This window comes from Antechinus flavipes, chromosome 3, assembly GCF_016432865.1.
Source record: "Antechinus flavipes isolate AdamAnt ecotype Samford, QLD, Australia chromosome 3, AdamAnt_v2, whole genome shotgun sequence".
Lineage (NCBI taxonomy): Eukaryota > Metazoa > Chordata > Mammalia > Dasyuromorphia > Dasyuridae > Antechinus > Antechinus flavipes.
Window position 1 is genome coordinate 317921268 of NC_067400.1, and position 25351 is coordinate 317946618.

Sequence of the window (25351 nt, forward strand, 5' to 3'; positions counted from 1 at the left end):
ATTACTATGTGTTTGTGTAATACCTCCCATGCTAATGGATTTATGTGTACTTATTTCAATTTCAGCCCAGAGGATACCTGCTAACAATATCTGGTTTGACTCCCCATTTTCTTTTGGTGTTCTCACCTCCCTTCCTGAGAAGTCAGGGAGAGCATGATCATGCCCTTTTTGGTGTTTTCACCTCTCTTCCTGAGAAGTCAGAGAGGGCATGACCACCTGTGTTCTAAAACAAAAGAAAGCAGATGTAGCAGCCTGGAACTTGAAAAGGTATACTTGAATCACAGCATGGTACTTATGGCTGCACATGCTCAATGTGGTGTAGTGAGGTAATCGTACTGAAGGATTTAAGGGCTAAGGGAGGGACACAGAGCCAAAGAAAGACTTCAGGTTTCAGGCTCCAGACTTCATCTTTGACTAGTCACGTGGCAGTTCTCCTGCCTCCTCCACTTCTCCACTTAAAGACCAAGAACTCTGGTCCTCCAGAGAGCTAGCCCAAACATTGCAAATAAACATCAAATATATTTTCTCTGGAAAAAAAAAAAGTCACCTGACTTCACATATGGAATCTTATATCACTTGGCATGTCATTTTTCCTACTTACAATGTCATGATCATTGTGTATGTCATTTCCTTAGCACTTTGCATTTATCTTACATCTTTTCTTACAGCCCAGTACTATGCTATTACATTCATGTAATTTTGTTTAAAGGGCATCTAATTTATTTCTAATTCTTTGTCCTCACAAAAAGAGCTGCTATAAGTATTTTGGTGTTTTTGGAGATTTTCTTCTTATACCTTCCTTGGGGTACAATCACACTAATGGAAAGTCTGGGTCAAAGAGTATGGACAGCTCTATTAACAATGTGACTATTATCTCACAACTCCTCCAAAATTGATTATTGCAAATTTTTTGCCATCTTTGTTAATCTGCAGAATCTGAGATGAAACCAGTGTGGTTTTGATGTGCATTTTCTTTAGCAATTGTGATTTAGAGTTCCTTTCTACACATACATTTTTAATAGCAACATGACATTTTCTTCAACATTTATTAAGTATTTAAACCATGTGTAAGTTAACTGGGGATATAGAAATAAAACAGTCCCAACCCTTAAGGAGCTTACAACTAGATGCATACATGTATATAACAAAGTAATTATTCCCTTACCTCCCTCTTGTGACCTCTTTTTAAGACTCCCTAGTGGGAATTCATAAAAGTGAAGGGAAGGTTTCCCTGGCTTATTTCCTTAAGAACAGAGCCTAGGCTGTTGTGTAAGTGAAGTAGGGCTACTAGAAGTGGTAAAGATCCAACTAAGGTATAGAAAAGGAAGTATAGGCCTGCATTAAGTCGTCCGTTTTGGCTGCCTCAGCGTGTGATAATGATTAGGGTAGGGATTAGGGTTGTTTCAAATAGGATATATACCCTTCTCGATTTCCTCAGAATTCCTTCTGACTCAGAAGCAATTTCTTCTTTCTCTATACTTGATGTAAGGGTCTGCTATAATACACTCTTCTCTACTCCAAGGATTATAGTGATCTCAGAATAGGGACCTATTTTTAATCCTAAAGCAATAGGAGTGATTACTATTTTGGAACCCAGAACTGTAGTTTAACATATTATGATCTTCTTGTTCAAGATTTCTATAAATGTCACTTTGTATAATCTTGGAGTAGACATGCCAGGTAGGACATCTCTAAGTTAGAACTTATCTGGATATTAGATTAATATTAAAATAAATAAAATTGTTTCTGGAAGACTTATTCAGAGTGCAGTATTAATATTTCAACAAGAGTAATCCTGATCTCTGATGCAACTCTAAGAAACAAACTGGGGATCACCACAGAAAGTGGAGCTCATAGACCTGACAAATGCTTTAAAACTCAAATACAATATTATCAAACTCAAATAGAAAAGAATTGCTGCTAATTACATGTTAACTTGCAAAACCACAAAATATTAGTATGATGTACTGTATTTGTATTAATTTTGTTAACATATTCCAATTGCATTTTAATCTGGTCTCGAATTTGAAACCTTTGCTTTAAAGTCTTGTATTTGTGAGACAAATGCCTAAAGATATAACTGGTGCCTTCTTGATGAGTTTTTTAAAAATTGTTTAGCTCAAGTATCAGAGAAAACTGTCCAGTGGTTTTGAATGATCATAAAGTAATTATCTCATTTGCAGAATTTATTTACAAAAGTTGGATCCATATGCAAAGAGACAAATGGGGAAGAGAAGGCAGATGACTGTTACATAAAGATATGTCACTAGACTGTAAACTCCTTGAGGGAATCCATGGTTTTCTCTTCATTTTTGTCCTAATGAACTAGCACAATTACATAACTGGCATTTTAAAAAAAATGCTTGCTGATTGAGTGATAGAATGACTGGGCTCACTGCTCTCCATATAAAAGCCATTATAACTAAGAGTAGCAGCCAATGAGGTTTAGTTTACAGAGTGTTGTTTAGTTTACAATCTGGAAATCTGGATTCCAATAGTGCTTCAGATGAACAGATTTAACAGCAATGCAGCTCTGGAAAATTAATTTTGTTTTGGTGAAACAATTGGGGGTAAGTGACTTTAACTTACTTATTCACTTACACTTTCTATTCTTCATTTTCTTAACCTCTAAAATGCATATTGACCACCTGCTCAAATAAATCAAGATTTCTCAAGGTAAAAGCAGAAAAGAATTTTGTTACGAGAAAAGGGCATGTCCCTCTCAAAAAAAACCAGATAGACAAAGAGTATACTATATAGGAATAACATGCCCTATAAGCTGAATCTTTGCCCTATTAGTCAGGCCAAATGACCTCACATTCTAAGTCATAAATGAAGAAAAACAACTAATCCAACCACATCTTTAAGAGTACTAAATTATCTTATATGGGAGCTTCAATGTTAATTAAGGTGGCCCTAACTTAGTCTCACAAAGAAAAGAGCTATCTGATCCCACTCCTTGTAAACCACTAGATCTCTGGAGAAAGAAACCTAGAACCTCAATTTTTAAAATACTGTCTCCATCTTGTGACACAGCTTTCAGAGTTCACTTCATTCAACATAATAAGGTTTTTCTAAGGGTCAAAATAGGCATGGTAAATTTAGAAGGAGATTGTCTAGCCCAACTAATATCCAGATCTTGCCAATGTTCAATTCTGATATATTTCATTGCACAACTTAAATAACTTCAAAGGTTCCCCTACTCACTAAATCAAGTCCAAACATTTTAGTTTCCCATTCAAGGTCAGCCACAAAATGGCTCCAAACTACCTCAGACTATTTCCTCCCTCATATTAAATCCTCTTTTCTAAACAAGGTCCAGCCTTTTCTTAAGTTGGTTGTTCCTGCTAGTTCTTATACTAGGAATGATGTCATCCCAATCTTTGCTTAGTGAGTTTCTACCCCACCCTTCAAAATCCAGTTCAAATGCTACAGTCTCCATAAAGTCTTTCTTCTTTGATCTTTCATTATAGATTTAGCTTTCCTTCACTTCTTGCTTAGACCTTTGTACTTTTTCTATGCTAACTTAATTATACTTTAGCTATTTGTGTGCGGTGTCTTATCAACGCTATTGTTTTTTTGGAATTATTTAACAGGTGGTTAAAAAAAAAAGATTTTTCTTTATAAAAGTTGATCATATGGTAGTAGCACAAAACCATGATACTTTTTACACTACAGTGAAAGAAGCATACATACAAAAATTGTGCCTGTAAATAAAATAGTGAAATCAGCTGTTTCTGGGATAATGTTTTTCAATAGTTTAATCAGCAATGTACTGCTTCATTACATTAATGAAATTGGAGTTTTCTATAAAAAAGAATTTGATACTACATAGCATTAATTCAATAGCCCTGGGATACATCAAGTTATCCCATGCCAGGAAATCTACTATTAAAAAAAAAAAAAAAAACAAACAAACAAACTCTGAAGCAACATACATAGCCTTTAAAAGGAAAGAGACTACATTAAATTCTAAAAACAGTGCAATATTTTCCTTTTAGGTGATTTGGAAACTGCTTTAAAAAATCCCAGAACAGCAGTGCAGCTACTATGACAATAGTTCTTTCTTCCTCTTAAATGTTGTACTTTATCCAATTTTCCAGTCTTTGTAACAACTGTTGTCAACTTCTGGGACAGAGGCACAATTTGAAAGTAAATTTCTTTTTTTTTTTTTTTCCCTGTGATTTCTGTATTACTACAAAATGCAAGGTAATCTGAAATCTGCTGTCACACTTTTTTTTTTTCTTTTTGCCTGCTGCTCTTGTTAATTCCTGGGTTGGATTTGTACTTAGAATGTATAAGTCACCAAACATTTACTGAGAGTTGACTATGGACCAGGTATTATGCTAAAAATAGCAAGAATTATTATGAAAATTTTTAACAAGTACATTTTACCAAGTTTTCTAAAGATTCTATAATACATGATGCAGGCAAAGAACCTGAAAGTAAAAACAATTCCACAGTTCTCACACCAAGTACAGTTCTATAAGACAAGACCACACTAAAGTTATGCAAGAGAAAATAGAAGCTTTCATAAGGCTCAAAAATACCTGATACCTGCGTGGTGCTTTACAATTTTAAATATTTTCCCATTCATTATCTGAGTTGTTTCTCAAAACAACTGTGACAAGCAGTTAGGAAAGGAATTGCATAGATAACATGAACTGAGATACTCCATGGTTATATGACTTACCCAATGTCATACAGCTAATGAAGAGATCCAATCTAGACTAAAACCCAGATTCCTTATTCCTTGTTCATTAAGTATTAGTGCAAAATGTAGGACGCTAGACAAGGAGAAAGGCACAGTTCTTAATGCATATAGATAGTACAAATTAGAACAAGTACTTAAGAAAGACCAAATACAGTAATATGAACCAACATGAAAAAGAAGCCACTTTTAGTGTAAGGAATAGAGGGGAAAAGACATTAGAGGCCTTTACATATTAGACGCTGCATTTATAGCAGTGGTTCTCAAACAACTGTTAAGGGTACATCAATTTTGGATCTGATTTATATATACATTTTACTTACTTAGCATACAAGACACACACTAAAAAATTCTCTTCTGACTGGATCTGTGATTACAGGCCTAAACGTTTGTGGCAATGGCAGCAAAATAAAAAAATTGGATATCTTGGGAAATAACAAATAGTCCGAATTAGGAAGGAGGCATAGGAGGAAAAGAAGCAGTGTGAGACAAGAGTGATAAACATCAATTAACTGTATGGGGAAAATTTTTTAATGCAGAATTTTTTTATAATATGCAAGAACCAGAAGATGCCCATCGAGAGTTGGTCAATGGCTGAACATTAGTATAATAAATATAATGGAATATTATATTACAATACAGGAAATGACAAATATGGAGAATTCAGAGAATTGGGGGGAAATTTATATAAATTGATGCAAAGTGAAGCAAGTAGAAAAAGAATTAGAATTTATATAAAAACTACAAGAATGTAAAGGAAATCAATAGTGAGATTTCAGAACAATAACACATATTTAGCCTTTTCAGCATAAAGATAGTGATTATCATTGTGGCAGGACACATTTTTTGGGCATGGCCAATGAATGTGCTAATTTGTTTTGATTGATTATACTTATTACACAGAAGGATTCATTTTGTGAGAGGCACCAGTCGTTGAGAAAAGAAAGTAATATGCAATAAAAAGGTTTAACAAAACATTTTAAAAGTCAGCCAGGATCTTACGTAATATATTACAAGAGTTCAGATGAATACTATACTTAAATTACAGTGTCACCATTTTAAAAAATTAGTAGGAAAAAAAGTAGGTACCTTGCACATCTATAGTTAGAAGAATTTTTAGCAAGAGAAAGAAATGATCATAAGAGTTAAAAACAGACAATTTTGATTACACTTTAAGAGCATTATCAAATGGGAAGAACCTTCATATGAAATATCTAATAAAAATCTGATATAAAAAATATATAAAATGTTCTTTCTAAAAATGTTTATTGATGTCTTCTTTTTCTACCACCAAAGCTTCCCCCACTATCATTCTCTTCATCCTGAAAGCTATCCCTTGTGATATTATTAAAGAAGAGAATGAATAAGTCTGAAAAATAAACACAAATGTTATGTACTATACTCATGGACCAACAAACACCATGTCTCAGCAGAGGAGCAGGTTTGGGAGTTAATTTGCCATTCTAATAGTCTCTTTTCAATCCCATGCCTTCTTGACCTCACTGCTACAGGTAACACTATGACCATTTCCTGTTCTTGGATAAGCTTTCCGCTCTATGTTTTCTTGACATTAGTGTCTCCTGATTTTTTCCCTACCTTTCTTAACTGTTTCTTCTCAATATCCTTTGCTGAAACACCATTCATATCATGCCCCCAACTGTAGATGTTTCCCAAGGCTCTGTCCTGGACCCTATTCTCTCTTCACTTACTTGGTACCTCCATCAGCTCTCATGAGTTTATTATCTCTATGCAAATGATTCACAAAACTACATATCCATTTCCGTTTTCTCCCTTAGAACCCAGAACTATACCATTGATTACTTATTGGCTATTTCAAAGTACATGTTGTAGTTTTGCTATTTCAGCTAATTTACTTGCGAGTTAATTCTATTTATTTCTTCTAGAGGTCTTTCCAGTTGGAATAGCTTCCTTTCCTATAAAACAACAATTGCTTCCCTGACCCCTATTAGTTACTAAATTATAGAATTTAAGGAGATGTAGCTATAGAATAAAAACTACCATCTTATAACAGTATGGCATTTTTAGCTTTTCAAAGAGCTTTCTAACATTTTATCTTTTTAAAATTATCTTATCAAAGGTTTGTTTAAGGCAGATTATTATTAATTCCCTTAAGATATGTCAGGAAACTGAGGTTCAGAGGATAAGTAATTTGGGTAGCATCTTTCAATTGTAGAACTAAGACTATAGCTCTTTATTCTTATTTTGGTACAAGAAAATGGACCAGATCACTGATTTTCAAAATATGGAATGAGGACCCCTTAGTATCTTTGAAACTCTTTCAAGGAGATCTGAAAAGTCAAAACTACTTAAAAATATTAAGATTTTTTTTTAGTACTGTAAATATAGATTCACATGATATATGTAAACAAAAACTCTTTGGTCGTCTTCAATAATTTTTAAGAGTGTAAAGAGGTCCTAAGAGCAAAAACTTTAAGATAATTACTAAATTAGATGATCTTATATTCTATTAGTTCAGAATAAAATTTGCAGAGCTAAAATAATTTATGTGACAACATTATAAAGAAAAACATCTTTGAAAGACATTAGAATTCTAATTAAAGCAATGACCAAAGCATGTTGTCATCAAAATTCCTTTGATTCTTTGAAGTCTGCCCTCTAATAACCACCAATTTTAGGCCTCCCCAACTCAACTGTTCTCTTTCTAAGGGAGGGAATGCCGTTGGTGTACTATAACAGAAACATGATGAAAACTTTTGTCCAATGGGAAACTATAGTAAAACTTTAAACAATATTGTTAAAGGCTTCTCAGCCTGCTTTCAGGCAGTAATGGCCCCAGGAATCTTTGTCTCTGTTACTGAGAGCTCTTGTTTTGTTTCTCAATTAATGGTACATGTTCCCCATGCAGTTGAAACACTCCTGAATTCACAGCATATTCTGCATTTGTCCTCTAACGACTAGACAATCTGGAAGTGACTTACTCAATTCTAACCTGACCATCAAATGTGTAAACACAATCCTGCCATCCTTCTGAAGTTGAAAGTGAGAATGAGTCTTTAGACCATTATTGTTTATCTCGATGTCTTGCTTTCTCCCTGAAAGGGGAGAACTCCTTTTTTTTTTTTTTTTAAATTTTTTATTTAATAATTACATTATATTGACACTCATTTCTGTTCCGATTTTTTTTTTCCCCTCCCTCCCTCCACCCCCTCCCCTAGATGGCAAGCAGTCCTTTATATGTTGGATATGTTGCAGTATATCCTAGATACAATATATGTTTGCAGAACCGAACAGTTCTCTTGTTGCGTAGGGAGAATTGGATTCAGAAGGTATAAATAATCCGGGAAGAAAAACAAAAATGCAGATAGTTCACATTCGTTTCCCAGTGTTCTTTCTTTGGGTGTAGCTGCTTTTGTCCGTCATTTATCAATTGAAACTCAGGTCTCTTTGTCAAAGAAATCCACTTCCATCAAAATATGTCCTCATACAATATCGTTGTCGAAGTGTATAATGATCTCCTGGTTCTGCTCATTTCACTTAGCATCAGTTCATGTAGGTCTCTCCAGTCCTCTCTGTATTCATCCTGCTGGTCATTTCTTACAGAACAATAATATTCCATAACATTCATATACCACAATTTACCCAGCCATTCTCCAATTGATGGGCATCCATTCATTTTCCAGTTTCTAGCCACTACAAACAGGGCTGCTACAAACATTTTGGCACATACAGGTCCCTTTCCCTTCTTTAGTATTTCTTTGGGATATAAGCCCAATAGAAACACTGCTGGATCAAAGGGTATGCACATTTTGATAATTTTTTGGGCATAATTCCAGATTGCTCTCCAGAATGGTTGGATTCGTTCACAACTCCACCAACAATGCATCAGTGTCCCAGTTTTCCCGCATCCCCTCCAACATTCATCATTATTTTTTCCTGTCATCTTAGCCAATCTGACAGGTGTGTAGTGGTATCTCAGAGTTGTCTTAATTTGCATTTCTCTGATCATAATGATTTGGAACACTCTTTCATATGAGTGGTAATAGTTTCAATCTCATCCTCTGAAAATTGTCTGTTCATATCCTTTGAAAAGGGGAGAACTCCTTAAGGAGTCCTGAAGAAACTCCTTAAACTTTTAACTGGTATACGGATGGATACTGCTTTAGAAAAAAGTTAGGAGATATGATCGCTGGTTCTGGCATTACCACCACCACAGGAGCAGATAAAGCTTAATCATTTCCTGATGCCTATTCAGCACAAGTCAAACTTGAAGCAATAGCTTGTGAAGTAAGAAAAGGAAAAAGAATTAAAATCTATTCTGACAGTGGTCCCATTCTTTAGGAATTGCAAATAAGGCTTAGGCCCTAATTCAACTTGGTGACTAGGTTACTGGAAACACCATTTCCAAAAACACTCCTTGGAGTCACAGTGGAAAAGTACCTTTGAAGTCCTGCTCACCACCCCCACTGCAGTCAAACTCTGGGAGTGGAGTCCTGAATGAACCTGTCACATCTTAAAAGGGGATTCACTGCTTACTTGTTATGGAATCTACAAACTACCTGATCTTGAAAATCAAACTGGGTCCAAAGGTAGACAGCTGTCCCAAGACCTCATGATGATGCAAAATCATAGGGTGCTGGACATCTTAAAGACTGAGAGGGGGGAGAAAAGCTGCATTATCCTTGGGGAGGAATGTTATTTCTATGTCAACCTATACTCTCAGAGGAAGACCTTAGTGCTCTAAACAAGCTAAAGAATTATGGAATAGGGGTCAGAACATTCTTAAGAATATCTCCCCCTTACCTTCCTTTGATCCACTCTCCTGGTTGCCTGAAAACTGGCAGCATTTTCTGTTCTGCCTTCCCTGGCTTGATGTTTCTCTTTTTTTATTTGCCTTGCCAGCTATCTTGGCACTCACATATTTTTACATAAAATCAAAGTCATGCCTCAAATGAATGTTCCTTGTCCATCTTCAGGGTTGTTCTAATGTTTTGATCAAGAGGAGGTAATGGAAAAAAAAAATTACTATGACTTTCACAATTAGTAAAGTGATATGTATAAATAAAAATACCAATAATTGAAATTTTTCAAAGCTACCTCTTCTGGCTTGAGAGTCAATCAATTCTTGATGAAGATCTCCTGTGTATGTCAAATTAAGTGAATTAATAGAACCTGGTCCCTTGACAGAATTCCACTCCTCTCCCCACACCAAGCAACAACCCAGTGATTTGAAACAATTGCTTATGAATTCTTCCCACAGGAGTGGAGAACACCCACATTATCTACCTTAATAGATGGTACCCACAAATGTATAATGAATAGTATTCAGGCCCTAAAAATGAATTGTAATCTACTTTCCCATTTGTGATTTGTTTCCTGCAATAGGAAGAGGTTCCCTGCCCAGAACTTCCAGCTTGAAAACTGTATTCCTCATTCTGAAAATAATTAAACTGCTACTTGATCGCGAAAATCTGTCTCTAGGCTTGCTCTGTGCAACTCCAGTTTAGAGACCAAGACAGCAAAATTCGGTTAATAAAGGTAATATAAATAGCTAAAATATATAGCATTTACTAAGGTAACAAGTATTATGCTAAGGGCTTTACAATTATCATCTCATTTGAGCCTCACAACATTCCTTAGGAGGCAGGTATTATTTTCGTCTTCATTTCACAGACAAGAAGGAAACTGAGGCAAAGAAGAGTTAAGTGACTTGGCTGGAGTCACAAAGCTAGTACGTTTAAACCATGCTTGAACTCTTATCTGGAATACTGTAAGCGCTTAATAATAAACACATGCTCTGTTGCTACTAATTCCCAAAAAGATGCTGTTTGCAAATGACCCGGATACACACCCACTTTACACACACTTTATTCTACAGGCCAGAGAAGATTCTCTCATTAAATGAAAAATCAGCGACATTACGGAAAACGCAGTTTTCATTCGCCACCTTGTCAGGAGCGTCCGGTCTATATATAGCACACTCACCCAACACTCACGGTGGAAGCCAAAAGGCCTCCCCGCACTCCGGGGTAGGAGTCCGAGGACCGGGACCGGACTGATTCTCTCTCCTTAACCCTCCCCCCTCTCCATTTCTTAGGATCCCAGACTCGTACTTACCTTTTTCACTTGCACCACGGTCCCCGATCCGACCCATTCCCCCCACGGTAGCCATAGCCACTCCAGTGCCAAACTCCTCAGGCTAGGTAGAGCCACCTGGAGATCGTTACCCAAGATGCCCCGGAAAAGTCCAAACGCTCAACGCCGATCACGTGACACTTCCCTAAGCCGCCATAGGCTTGACATTGCTCACGTGAGCTATGGCTCCGCCCAGCCGGCGGAGCATAGAATCCGGACCACGTGGGGTTATTTGTTTTTCTTCCCTGGAGAGGAAGGCCAGGACACGTGGGTTTTGTTTGTGTTCCTTTTTCCAGCGAAGCTGGACTTTCCTTCTTTTGGGTGTAATGCTGCTGCTGGACTCTCGCTTTGTTTCAGACTTCCTGTTTTCTGTTCCCTTTCCATTTCTAGTTCTGGCTCCATTCAAGAACGCTCATGTTTTGAGTTTTGGGGAAGGCCAGAGGGAAAGAAAGCGGCCATATGGTTTGTCGGAGGCTCCTGGCTTCCCCCGCACCCCATGAATGCTGGCCTCACTTTGTCTCCTGGAACAGATCACGGGATCTCGCGTCCCCACTGGTTTAAATGCGGGCCTGGGAACGCGAAGTTCAGACAAGCTGTGCTTCTATATTCGTGGTGTGACTCATTTGGCTTTCGTGACAGGTCAGATCACCCGGCCTGGATTACCTACAAACTGGCGTCATGTTTGAGTTTGCATATCCAAACAAGTGAACTGGGTACCCCACAATTTCCTGTTTACCACTTAACTTTATCCAAAGCATCTTTTGGTCAAAAGTCAATAAATATCGATTGCCTCGAATACAAGAAAAAAGTGCTTCTTGTCCTCGAGGAATTTATAATCTCAAAGGATGCAAGATATGTATTTAAAATGTTAAAAAAAATGAAACTATGATAAGTGATTAAGCGTAACAGATAGCTAAATACTATAGAAACTCAGAGAAGGAAAGGATAATTTCATTTCTTGGGGGGAACAAAACAAAAAAAAAAAAAGGTGAGGAGGATCGGAATATTTTTATGTAAAATTATTTTTGTGCTTTTTTGTCATTTTCCACCACATCTCTCCCGTCTCCCCCACCCTCCGTCCACTTTTTTAGCTTCTTTCCATTCTTGTCTTCCCCAGTTGATGTCAGGATTGTCTTTTTGTTTTTATTGTCTGACAACCAATTTTTAAAAAATTAATTGCTTAATAAATGTTGATTTGATTGCAGCCTTTTAGGATATATAAATTCAATAAACAAAACAAGCACCAACATAAGTGCACTGTGATTCGGGGGAAGCCTAGGTTCCAGTCCCAGTTCTGCTAATGTTTCTTCTCGGGAGCTCAGATTCCTCAACTTTGATAAGAGGGAGTGAAGAGCAGAAAGATGAACCTAGTCTCTCTCCGATTCCTGATCCTAGATGACCTAATGTCCCTTCCAGTCAGTCCCGTGATTCCATGAAGTTACAAACAACTAGATGCCACTAAACAGATGTTAACGAAACACGTGACGCACGCCCAGACACTTCCTCCAACCGTGGTCCAGAGAGCCGGTTGTCCAGCCGGCAAGTAACCTGGAGGAGCTTCGCCGACTCTAGAGTGCGGGCTCCGCGCGCTGCTCCTCCCCCCTCCTCCCCCGGCCCCGGCTCCCGCACCCGGGCCGGTTTGCGCTGCGCAGGCGCCGTAGCAGGACTCGAGGAGCTGGGCTCGTCTGCTGGTAGGAGCCAAAGGAGGGAGGAGGGCAGGCGCTCCGCAGTCTCAGACCAGTGTGAGGAAGGCAGGGCAGGACAAGGGGCACCCGGCTTCGAGGTCGGGCAGCCGGCCCAGCGTGACCATGGGTTCCAGCTGGAGTGTCGCGGGAGAGGAGGAGGAGGAGGAGCGGCGGCCGCTGCTGAGGCCCGGGCCCGGGGCGGGCGCTGGGGCGACCGGGAGGAGCCGGGCGCAGACCGCGGAGCGCGGAGCGCCGGCGCCGGTGGCGCCCGCGGTGCCGGCACAGGTCTTGGCTGGGCCCGGGCGCGTATACGGGCGCCGCTGGCTGGTGCTGTTGCTCTTCTCGCTGATGGCCTTCCTGCAGGGCCTGGTGTGGAACACCTGGGGCCCTATCCAGAACTCGGCCCGCCAGGCCTACGGCTTCTCCAGCTGGGACATAGCGCTGCTCGTGCTCTGGGGGCCGATAGGCTTCCTACCCTGCTTCGCTTTCATGTGGCTGCTGGACAAGAAAGGTAAGCGGCGGAGGGAGCGCGGCCCCAGCACTCCTACACACACCCAGACACAGGCACGCATACTGGAACCCACCCCAAAATACATCACCCGTACACAAGCACTGCCCCACCTACACCTTGAAGCCTAAATATCCTGCCTATAAATATCCCCCCTTAAAATCTTCATACATCCCCCAAACACCATCCTTAAAACCCTGACATCCTCAAGCACACGAATGCTGCCTAAACATTTTCACTCCGAATGTATAAATCCTAACACATACATACACTTTTCCAAAACATACCCAAACACACAATATACGCTCAAAAACTGAAGACGCCCTCCTTACACATCAAAAAGGCCTAAATACTTGCATCCTCAAAAGGCTTCCCATGCACTCAAACACACTCCCCAAACATCCATTTCTGTCCAAATACTTCCGCCCTTAATGCCACCTCACACAGACCCAGACACTCCTCCTACCTTTCTAACACACATACTAAATACTTCCCCCACAGAAACATTCCTGATAAAATGCTGTTCATTACTCCAAGAGACACATTTCCTAAACATACCCCCAACACACCCCTCCAACCTTCCCCCCTCACCTTCAAAATACTTTTTCCCTATTGTCTGTGAACTTGAAACATGTTTTTAAAACTATTTCAGTACAAGATTTCAATTCAAGGTTTTCCTGTGTTTTATTTTGTGCATATTAAAGCTTTATTCTGAGAAAGAATCCATAGGCTTCACCAAACTGCCAAAGGGTTGATAATTTTAAAAAGGTTAAAAATCCCTATTAAACAGAGGTACATTTAGGAAGGTGTCTTGCATCACATTTCAGTTTGTAATATCAAGGGGGCTACTGTTATGTAACAACAAGGATTCCAGGCCCTCAGAAAGTTCCTACTTTCCGACAGTGAAGGAAGTGGAAAGCATATATTCTAAAACATAACATATAAAGCTGTTGTTTATTCCACTAGCCCTTGGTGAATACTTTCACTTCCTAAGGCATTTGCGGATGAGAGGTCAGGGACATTTCTGAGTTGATTCTAATTTTAATATTTTTTTTTCCAATTTCATGCAAAGACAACTTTTAACACTTGTTTTATAAATTTGGAGTTCCAAATTCTATCCTTCCTCTTTCCCCTCCCTCCTCATTGCGAAGGCAAGCAATTTGATATGGGTTGTATATTTGCAGCCATGCAAAACGTATCCACATTAGTCATGTTGTGAAAGGAAATACCAAAAAAAGGAAAAGAGAAAGAAAGTAAAGAAAAAGCATGCTTCAGTTTGCATTCAGACGCTGTCTCTGCAGGTACAAACTAAACAAACAGACACCCCTTTCCAAAGTACTGGGGGGGGGGGGGGGGCATTGAAAGGATGTGTTGGGTGTATGCTTGAGGATCATGTCTCGTGGGGAAGTGTAGTTTACTGCTTTAGGGGTATGTGTCAGCTATCAGGAGTATTTTTGTGAGAGAGGTTTTTAGCATGGGTGTTAGAAAGGTGGTAGGAATGTCTGGATCTATGAGAGGGCATTAAGGTAAAAGTATTTGGACAGAATATTTGGGGAGTGTGCTGGGGTTCTGAATGTGCGTGAGTGTTTGGGTGTGAATTTCTTTCTTTGGAGGTAGACAGAATTTTTCCATCATAAGTCTCTCAGAATTACCTTGTACCTTTGTACTGCTGAGAATAGGTCATTCACAGTATAGAACAGTATTGCTATTACTGTGTACACTGTTCTGGTTCTGCTCATGTCTCTTTGTATCAGTTCATGTCAAATCTTTTTAGTTTTTCCTGAAAGCATCTTGCTCATCATTTCTTACAGCATAATAGTATCACATTACAGTCATACACAGCTGCTTGTTCAGCCATTCCCCAATTAATGGGCATCTCCTTGATTTCTAATTCTTTGCTTACACAAAAAGAGTTGCTATAAACATTTATGTACATTTAAGTCCTTTTCCTTTTAAAAAATAATCTCTTTGTGATACAAACCTAATGGTGGTATTACTGTATCAAAAGTTATGCTTGAACATATTTAATCTGTATTAGCTCACTTGCTGTCTTGGGGAAGGGTGAGATAAAGGAGGGAAGGAGAAAAATTTAGAACACAGTCTTTTTTTTTTTTTTAATAATAGCTTTTTATTTTTCAAAATACATGCGAAGATAATTTTCAACATTCACCGTTGCAGAAACTTGTGTCCATATTTTTCTCCCTTCCACCCATCTCTTCCCTCCTCTACACCGCAAGTAATCCAATATAAGGTTAAACATGAGAAATTCTTTTAAACATTATTTCCACCTTTATCATGTTGCACAACAAAAATTAGATCAAAAAGGGGAAAAAATGAGAGAAAAACAAGCAAACAATAACAACAAAAAAGGTGAAAATACTATATTGTGATCGACATTCAGTCCCTCCTATAGTCCTTTCTTTGGATGCACATGGCTCTCTCTATCCCAAGTTTATTGGAATTGACTTGAATCACCTACCTCCTTGTTGAAAAAAGCCAAGTCTATCACATTTGATCATCATATAATCTTCTTGTTGGTATGTGCAATATTCTCTGGTTCTACTCACTTCCCTTAGCAGAAGTTCATGTAAGTCTCTCCAGGCTTTCTAAAAATCCAGCTGATTATTTCCTATAGAACAATAATATTCCATTACATTCATATACTATAATTTATTTAGCTATTTCCCAGCTGATGTTCTTTGCCACTACAAAAAGGACTATTACAAACATTTTTTCATATATGGGTCCTTTTCCCTTTTTTTTGGGAGATTTTCCCAAATCTCTTTGGGATACAGACCTAGTTGAGACACTGCTGGATCAAATGGTGTGTACTGTTGGGTAGTCCTTTGGGCATAGGAACACAAAGTCTTACAAAAGTGAATGTTGAAAACGATCGTTACTTGTATTTGGAAAATAAAATACCAGTGAAAATTAAAGAAAAATAAAAAAACAGGATAATATTAAACTACTATTATGTAACACCTGTTGAATACAGAAAATAATCCTTTCACATATATTTATATTATCTTTCCAAAGAAAGTATGTTATTTGTTATAGTGATTCTGAATTACAAAATATTCCCTTATATTAAAAAAAAACAAAAATAATAAAAACTATTTGTGGTTTTGAGGCCCTTTTAACACAGTTCCAAATTGCTCTTCATAATGGTTTAATGATCAGTATAAAACTCTACTGACAGTGCTTTTGTGTCCCAATTTCCCATATCCTCTCCCACATTTGTAATTTTTCTTTTTTGTCATATTAGCCAATCTGGTTGGTTTGAAGTATTTACATTTCTCTAATCAATGGTGATTTAGGACATTTTTTTCTTATGGCTGTATGTAGTTTTGATGTCTTTGTCTGAAAACTGCTTCTTCATAACCTGTAACCATTTACCAATTGGGAAATAGTTTGTATTCTTATAAATTTGACTCAATTTTCTTTTAGTTAATTAGAAATCGGGCTTTTAGTTAATGAGGATTCTATTGCAAGTGAGTAATGAAAAGAAATTATTTAGGATAAAGCATTAGCACTAGAAATGTTAAAGAATTTATATCTAATACTCTCTTGCAAGTAAAAGGTGAAGTTTGAGAGCAGTGAACTTACTAAAGGACTGAGACTTAACAGCTCTCAAGCCCTTTTAGTTAAATTACCAAAGCTAAATGTCTCTCCTCATTTTGGCAAATTGATTTTAAGAATAGGTCTTGTACCATTGGGAACGAGGTTGCTTGGACTAAAGCCTCTTCATTACACTTAGAGCATAATACATATTCTGTGTGTTTGGGATTAGAGAGAATACCAAGGGAAGTATCTGAATGTGTCTTATATTCATGCTTGTCTTGGGAAGAGTTTCCAGAGCTCATGCTCTACATGTGATCAGGTATTTACTGAAAAACTTCCACCTGTGTCCCCCTCTCCTTAGTATTTTGAGACAGAGTGGCTATGCCAGTGCTCCCCATTATTACAAAATCCTGGAAAGTAGGGATTCACCATTCATTATGGTCTTCCCCCTCCCCCCAACAGTTTGTAGCTAAAAAAATTCTTACCTCATTTTCTCCTAATTCCTGTGATACTTGGGCTGTTGAGATAAAAATCTCCCATTTCCCAAACTTACCTTCTTATCTTGGTCTGTTCTGCTCTGAAAGTTCTCCAATCTTCTGGCATTCTTTTTTACTGTATTTTTTTATTTTTTATTTTTTTAAAAGCATTTTTTGGGTTACATTTTAAATTCCAAACTACCTCCCTCCCTTCCTCTCCACCCCACAGTAGGGGTGTATGTGTGTTTGTGTTTGTATGTATGTGTGTACGCATATACACACACACACACACACACACACAGACACACACACACATATATATGTGTATATATATATACACATATACACATATATGTGAAAAATATATATTTATATTCACTCACATATATATGCATACACATATATATATGTCTGTATATAAAACAATATTGGAAATACTTCTATTTTTCAATTCTTTCTCTGGAGGTATATTGTAATGACTGCATATTTAAAATCAGCCAGAGTCAGGAATTCAGGTTAAGGGAAAAATCTTCAATCTTTATTGAAGTGAAGAGATGAATAAGTATTGCGATAGCAATATGGGCAGCTGTGACAGGAAGCCAGCTAGCAGAGAGAGACCTGAGCTAAAGGGCAGTCGCAAAGGCAATGCGAGCAGTCTCTCCTTCCCCTTCCTTTTCCACTCCCCTGCCTCCACCCACCAAATTGTCATTTCCTATACAACACATCAGGACTTGCACAAAGAGTGGGCGGGGGCCATTCTTTCTCCAAGCTTATATATTAATAGAGTATGGTCCAATTACTATTTAGCCTCATGTGCTTGGGACCTCAGTGCATCAACCCGAGCCTCAGCCCATTACAGTATATAACATTATTTCATGCAAATCTTTACATTCCCCCACCCCCCCTCCAAAAAAAAAAAAAAAAAAAAACCTGTTAATCATTTTTTTTTTTTTTCTTAATATAAATATTTCTCTATAAATCATGTTGGGAGAGAAAAATCAGAACAAAAGGAAAAAAACCACAAGAGAAAAAAAGAACAGAAGAAAAAGGAAAAAAGTAAATACAGCATATGTCGATTTATTACATTCAGTCTCCATAATTTTCTCTCTGGATGCTGATGGCATTTTCTATCCAAAGTTTATTGGGATTGCCTTAGATCACTGAACTGCTGAGAACTACCAAGTTTTTCATAGCTGATCATTGTACCATCTTGTTGTTACTGTATACAATGTATTCCTGATTCTCCTTGTTTTGCTTAGCATCAGTTAGTGTAAATCTTTCCAGGCCTTTCTAAAATCAGCTTACTCATCATTTTTTACAGAACAATAATATTTCATTACCTTCACATACCATAACTTATTTAGCCATTCCCCAGTTGATAGGCATCTACTACTCATTTTCCAATTCTTTGCCACACAAAAAGAGCTGCTAGAAACATTTTTGCACATATGGGCCTTTTCCCTTCTTTATGATTTCCTTGGGATACAGACCCAGTAGTGTTGGATTGAAGGGTATGCACAGATTGATAGTCCTTCAGGCACAGTTCCAAATTACTTTCCAGAATGGTTGAAGCATTTCACAACTCCACCAACAATGCATTAGTGTCCTAGTTTTCCCACATCCCCTTCAACATTATCTTTTCCTGTCATCTTAGTCAATCTGAGAGGTGTGAGGTGGTACCTCAGAGTTGTTTTAATTTGCATTTCTCTAATGAGTAGTGATTTAGAGCATTTTTTCATGATTATAGATGGCTTTACTTTCATCATCTGAAAATTGTTGCTATCTGTGGACTGTTCTTCATTTCTCATGCACAGTAATAGTTTTAGTTCACCCCATATCTCTTTAATTGTTTTTGTTGTTGCCTCTCTTTTTCATCTCAACAACACTTCCTGATGACCTTTCCCCATAAAAACATTCCCTTGTAACAAAGAAGCATATGTACTGAAAACAAAGCAACACATTTACCTGGTTCAACATTGAATGCCTCATTCCATTCTCATAATTCACCACCTCCATGCTGAGGAAAAGGAAATATGATTCATGTTTTCTGATGTAATTATTGATCATGCATTGTTGATTTGAATTGATGTCATGCAGTGTTGTTTTCCTTTACATTATTATGGTGCTTGTATATATTATTTCATTGATTCTGTTTACTTGCCGGTGAACCTAAATCTTCATAAACTTTTCATCTTGTGTTCATTGAAACAGGGATTTTTTCCAAAATACATCTTGAATAGTCTGTTTAGTAACCAGGTACTAAAGAGTTAGTTAGGATCTGAGTTGTTGGGCCAGGAGACATAAATGTAAAACTCCTTGCTTTCTTCCATCTCTTTCAAATTTTTCCTTTTAGTACCTAGTTTGCTATTATTCCATGCTAATGGAGTTCCTTGGAAATTTTTATACCTCTTGATGACCCTTCTCATCCTAGTTCCTCATTCTCTTCCACTTCTATTTTCTATATCTTTAATTCTATTTTTAGTCATTTGTTCCTTAGATCTCATTGTCACTTACTTGATCTTGATCTCTGAGATTATGATCTCCTATGTTTCTACTTCTTCATGTCCCTTCCTTTTCCCTATTTTTAATGTTTATTTTTAAAAATTCACTTTAAAAATTATCTAAATTATCTCCCCTTCCCATTGAGAAGGCAAACAATTCTTCATGCTTCTTCCAAATTTTGTTCTTTGTTTATGGAACCTCCAGTTATCATATTATCTCCTGATTCTGATACTAAACTATCCATTTCTAACCTCATTTTCTTTCTTTCTTTCTTTTTTTTTCTTTTCTTTTTTTTTTTTTTTTTTACAATCTTGACTATAGAAATAACCAGTTTACTTTATATGGTTTTCTATCCAATAATTTCTTACCTTTTATCATTGTCATTCTTGTTCTATCAAACTGCCTTCTTCACTTTTACTCTTGGGCTTCTCAGCAATCATATTGAATAAGACCATTACTGATTCTTATTATTCAGTTTCAACGAGCCCCTCATTGCTATGTGACAATCCTTTTACTATTCCCTAAATTGATTCTTTAACATGTTTCTCCACAGCATGAATTCCAAACCTTTTTTTAAAAGCTCTCTTCTTCAATACCTTCTTCATATTCCTCTTTTTCAGAACGTGATCTCACTTCCTTTACTCTGATCAATTTGGGGTAATTTTCCCAAACTCCCTTACTACCCCTTTCCAAACTTCTTTATATTTTCACTTGTTCTTTCCTCCTTTGCTCCACCTCTGAGAAAGGTACCCTTTCATGTGAAGCCTCTCATCTTTTAGATGAGAGATTTCTTTGTTCATTTTTTCTCTCTCTTTTTTTTAAACTTCAGACTCTTTCTCTCCACTTACTTTTTCCTATCTGCCTACAAATGTCCCCAAGGGAAGGTGCCATTGAATAAGAAATGATTAACAATATGAGCAAGAAAAGTTATTCTTAAGAGTCAAACTTCTAAACTAGGCAAGCAGTGGTGTCAAACTGAAATAGAAGTGGGAGATTGGTTAAGGTGCTCTTGGGTCTAGGCACAAGTAAAGAGGTTAATATTGGCAAGGAAAAAAGGTTCATCTCATGAACCAAGACTAAAAAAGAGAAAATACAGATTGATGCTTAGATGATCTGAAATATGTAGTTAGAGAAGAGAAAAGGAAATTCACAATAGATGGCCTTAATTTTTACAGTGAAATATGAAGCAAACTCTACATATAGAGCTATATCATCCTATATTTCTCTCTCACACAGCCAAATTACTTGAGAAAGCTGTCAACACTTGTTGCCTTCACTTTCCCACTTTCCACTCATTTTTCAGTCTGTTAAAATCTGGCTTCCATCACTACCACTAGACTGAAACTGCTCTTTCTGAGTTTAGTAGTATTTCTTTATTGGTAAATCCAATGGCCTTTTTTTTCCCTCAGTCCCTATCCTGAATTTCTGTAACATTTGACATTGTTGGATATACGTATGTTCCTTCTAGGTACTCTCTCCTCCTTAGATTTTCTTGATATTGTCCTTTTATAGATCTTCCTACTAGTTAAATTCTTCTGTTTTCTTTTCAGAATCATCACAGTCTACTTCTTATACTTTGTGCCTAGTTTTTCCCCAGGACTTTGTCCTTGACTCTCTTAGCTTCTCTCTCTAGTCTCTTAGTAAGCTCATCAACTTTCATGGGTTTGACTAATAACTATGTAGATGACTCCCAGTTCTCCATATTTAGCCCTTGTCTTTTTCTGTAACCTCAGTCCACTTCTCCAGCTGATTGTTGGACATCTTCATTGATATCAAACTCTTATCAAATTCAGTAAATAAGTCCTAAATAAGTTAACTTTCCCCCTAATCCATACCTCCATGTAACTTCCATATCTTTTTGAGGGCACATTTATCAGAGTAAGTCATTCTCAACTATTCATTCTCCTTCATTCACCTATAACCAGGTAAATGGCCAAATTTTGTTGATTCTAGTTAGATGAAAATAAGTAGTCTTGTTTTCTGTTAGTCACTGTACTAAGTGCTAAAAGGACAAAGAAAGAAATTAAAAACAAACAAACTTGGTCTTTGATCTCAAGGAGCTTATGTTCTAATGAAGGAAACAAAGTTGCAAGAAACTTATAAGATATATACAGGATAAACAAGAGGTAATCTTGATGGAGAATATAGGGCAGGAATAGGTGAAAAGTCTCTTTAAAAAGTTTGGATTTAAGCTGATTTCTGAAGGAAGTCAGAAGGTTTTGGTGAGAAGGAGCATTCTAGGAATGGGAAATACCGTGTTTCCCCGATAATAAGACACTATCTTATTAATTTTTTTGGACAGAAAAACACCATAGGGCTTATTTTCAGGGGAGGGCTTATTTTAATGAACATTGACAGCAATTTTAATAAACAGGTAAATGTGAACAAAAAAAAGTACTTTATTCAATAATGATCATGTCATCTTCTTCAACAACATCGTCATAAGTGTCCATACCCTGAATTCCGTCCTGGATGTCTTGCGCCTCTATTTCCTTCAGAAGAAGTGGACCCAATCTGCCATGTCCAGCAATATAGCTCTCTTTAAATGAACATGTCTTGTCCAGGTAACCTGCTCGTAGTGCCTTGGCGACACAGCTGTCAGTAATTTTATCCCATGACTTCTTCACCCAAGTCACGACTTCTTGCAGACAGGGCTTCACAAAGTTTCCACGCTGATTTCTTTCCATTCTATTTTCAATGTAGTCATTGACTTCCATGCACAAATGGTCCTTGAATGGCTTGTTTATTGCAATATCAAGGGTCTGGAGATAGGCAGTCATTCCTGCAGGAATCATTACTTGATCTATTCTTCTCTCTGCAAGGAAGTTCTTCATTTCTTTAGCGCGGTGAGTGCTGGCTGAGTTCTTCTTTTATCCTCCATCATGCCCTCTGAGTTCTTCTTTTATCCTCCATCATGCCCCCTCACTCCCGCTTACATACCGGGTTTTTATGTTGTCCTGTGTTGGAATCCTTACTAACTGCTAACTAATTAGAGTTGATCTAATCTTACAAGAAGATTTTTGGGCAGAACCTGAAACAAGGTACTAAGTAGAACTAATTAATACAAGGCTTGTGTTCACACCTTTACTCATTGGAGTTCAATGAGTTCATACCTCCCTTGAAGCTCTTTGGGCCAGAAAGCACTATGGGAGAAAACCCATAATCCCTCTCTCTGGAAGGAGCATAAATAGGCCAATGGGCCAGTCGAAGAAGTTCTTCAGAGTGAAGACGCTACAAGTCGAGATTTCTCCGGAATGAGATGAAGAGTGGAGCTGGCTGGAGGCTGAAGAAAGCAGAGGCAGAGGCTGAAGGACCAGACCTTTGGATTTGGTGACATTTGGAGAGAGCTCTTGGAACCAAGCAGAGAGATAGGCCTCTAAGCTAACCGGGCTATATTGGAGATAATAAAAGATCTGAACTTTTATCACCTGGCTGTGTCTTGAGAAGAAAAAGCTCACCACATTTTGTCACCTGAACAGGGACCGATTCAGATCCATCTGAACTAGATCACAACATTTTGGCGCCCTGAACGTGGGACAAACAGACCCCTCAGTGGATTTCAGTGGAAAAGCTCCGATCCTGATTCAAGTGGAAAAGCCTCTGATCCTGATCCAGTGGAAAAGACTCTTCAACCCAGAAATTAGGGTGAGTGCAATAAAGAAATTTTGTTAGAAGAGTTAAAGTAGAATTTCAGCTAAGATGGGACAAATATTTAGAAAACAGCCTGTTTCTGTTCAAGGAAAATGTTTAGAGAGCATTGTCAAAGTTATGGAAAGCCAAGGTTTAATTATAAGTTTACAGCAAATCACTGAACTTTTACAAATTGTAAAGGACATATGTCCTTGTTTCTCTCTTGATAAGGAATTAGATCTAAATGAATGGAAATTGGTTGGAGAGGATCTTTGTCAATTCTATGATAAAAATGGGCCTAACTCAATAATTAATACATATAATGTAATACAATTGGCCATAAGAAGTTATTTAAGTGATAGAATGATGAAAAGGAAAGTACAGGAGGAAGAAGTGCCAACTTTACTAGGTGAAAAGGAGGACGGATCAGATGAGAATGGAGTTAATTACAATTCTGAGTATGATACTTCACAGCAGGAGGAATTAGGTGATTCCACATCTCATGACCCTCCCCCCGCAATTAACCCTTCATGGGTGGAACAAGGAGGAGGGAGAGAGACAGAAACACAGTCAACTTCTCCTGTAAAGCAGAATTTGACAAGATTAGAAAAAGCATTAATTAAAGCAAAAAATGAAGGAGAAGATATATCTGATTTTATAAATACATATCCTGTGATTGAAGAGCTCAACTCCTCAGGTCAAAAAGGGAGAAGATACACTCCTTTTAATTTGGGAAAAATTAAAGATTTGAAAAAGGGTTGCACTCTTTATGGGGCTACATCATCTTATGTGAAGATGTTACTGGATAATTTGTCTTATGAAATCTTAACCCCGAATGACTGGAAATCCATTGCTAAAACATGTCTTGAACCAGGACAAAATTTATTGTGGCTTTCAGAGTTTCATGAATTATGTAGGATTCAAGCCCAACACAATAGGCAAACAGGACAAATCACTTTTGACCAACTAGCTGGTCAAGGTCAGTATGCAGAGAGTTCAGAACAGATTTATTATCCCATAACAGTGTATGAGCAAATTTCTAAGGCTGCAATAAAAGCTTGGAATTCTCTCCCTGAACAGAAAGATGGAAATAATGCTTTCACAAAATAGAGCAAGGTTCCAATGAACCTTTTGCAGATTTTGTGGGACGTTTACAAACAGCTGTAATAAGAACCATTGGAGATAATGCAGCAACAGAAATAATGACCAGACATTTGGCTAAGGAAAATGCCAATGAGGTTTGCAAGAGAATTATATGGGGGCTAGACAAAAATGCTTCTTTAGAGGAGATCATTAGACGCTGTGCCACAGTGGGCACAAATGCTTATTATGCCCAGACTATGATGAACATGGAAAGACAAGGTCCTTCTTGGCAAAGGAATTATAGAGAAATTGGTCGATGTTTTCAATGTGGAAAAATTGGACATCTAAGAGCCCAATGTAGATATAGAGATACAATGAGAAGACAGTGTGAGAGAATAAAACCCAAAACCCCATGTCCAAAATGTAACCGAGGCTTTCACTGGGCCTCTAAATGTATATTGATCCAGAGGAATGAGAGGCAAGGCCCAGCTCCAAAGTATCAATCAAAGGACAGATGGGGCATGATAGCAGCTGAGGTTACACCCAGAGAGACTTTAGAAATTCAGAACTCTGATGTCATCAACCAACAGAAAAGCAATCAGGATTACAGTTGGGAAGAATACAGGCCTTTTAAGACAACAAGACAATATCCAATGCAAACAACTCCAATGTAATTACCAGATGATGAGGAGAAACCCCAAATTTGGTAAATAGAAGGGAATTAGATTAACTGCTTGGGGAAGAGGATCTGCTTATATTTCCACAGATGGAGAAAGAATCAGATGGCTGACTATGAGACTGTTAAAAAGACTTTTAAAAGCTTCAGGAATCATTGGATTTCCTAACACAAGATGAAACTGATTTAGTTCTTGAAAAACCAGCAAGAATCATTGGATTCCTTAAGATGAAAAATTGTTGATGAGACCTTTTGCAGTACTTCAGAGCTTACAAGAATTATTAGATTCCTGGCACATGAACTAATGGACAATGGATTGCTTATGGACTATTTCTAGGACTTATGGACATGTGTAAATCTTCAGGTTGATTCATGTTGTTACATTACTACTAGTCTGTGTTATAT

At 37.6% G+C, this 25351-nt stretch overlaps 2 protein-coding genes across 7 annotated transcripts in view; one reads left to right on the plus strand and one right to left on the minus strand.

The window, feature by feature from the left end:
- HSPBAP1 (HSPB1 associated protein 1) overlaps nucleotides 1–10959 on the minus strand; it is a 54772-nt gene extending 43813 nt beyond the window's left edge. For 3 of the 4 annotated variants that reach the window (XM_051985418.1, XM_051985417.1, XM_051985414.1), the window contains exon 1: nucleotides 10808–10959. In XM_051985418.1, coding sequence (XP_051841378.1) covers nucleotides 10808–10862 — 55 coding nt within the window. In that variant the 5' untranslated portion in view covers nucleotides 10863–10959. The remainder of the gene's footprint in view (nucleotides 1–10807) is intronic. The other variant, XM_051985415.1, reaches the window with a different exon arrangement.
- Nucleotides 10960–12384: 1425 nt separating this feature from the next.
- Nucleotides 12385–25351, plus strand: part of SLC49A4 (solute carrier family 49 member 4) — a 199767-nt gene continuing 186800 nt past the window's right edge. For 2 of the 3 annotated variants that reach the window (XR_007951904.1, XM_051985412.1), the window contains exon 1: nucleotides 12385–13021. Coding sequence is in view for 2 of the 3 variants with exons in the window: in XM_051985412.1 (XP_051841372.1) it covers nucleotides 12634–13021 (388 nt within the window). In the remaining variant the exon portion in view is untranslated. The remainder of the gene's footprint in view (nucleotides 13022–25351) is intronic. The other variant, XM_051985413.1, reaches the window with a different exon arrangement.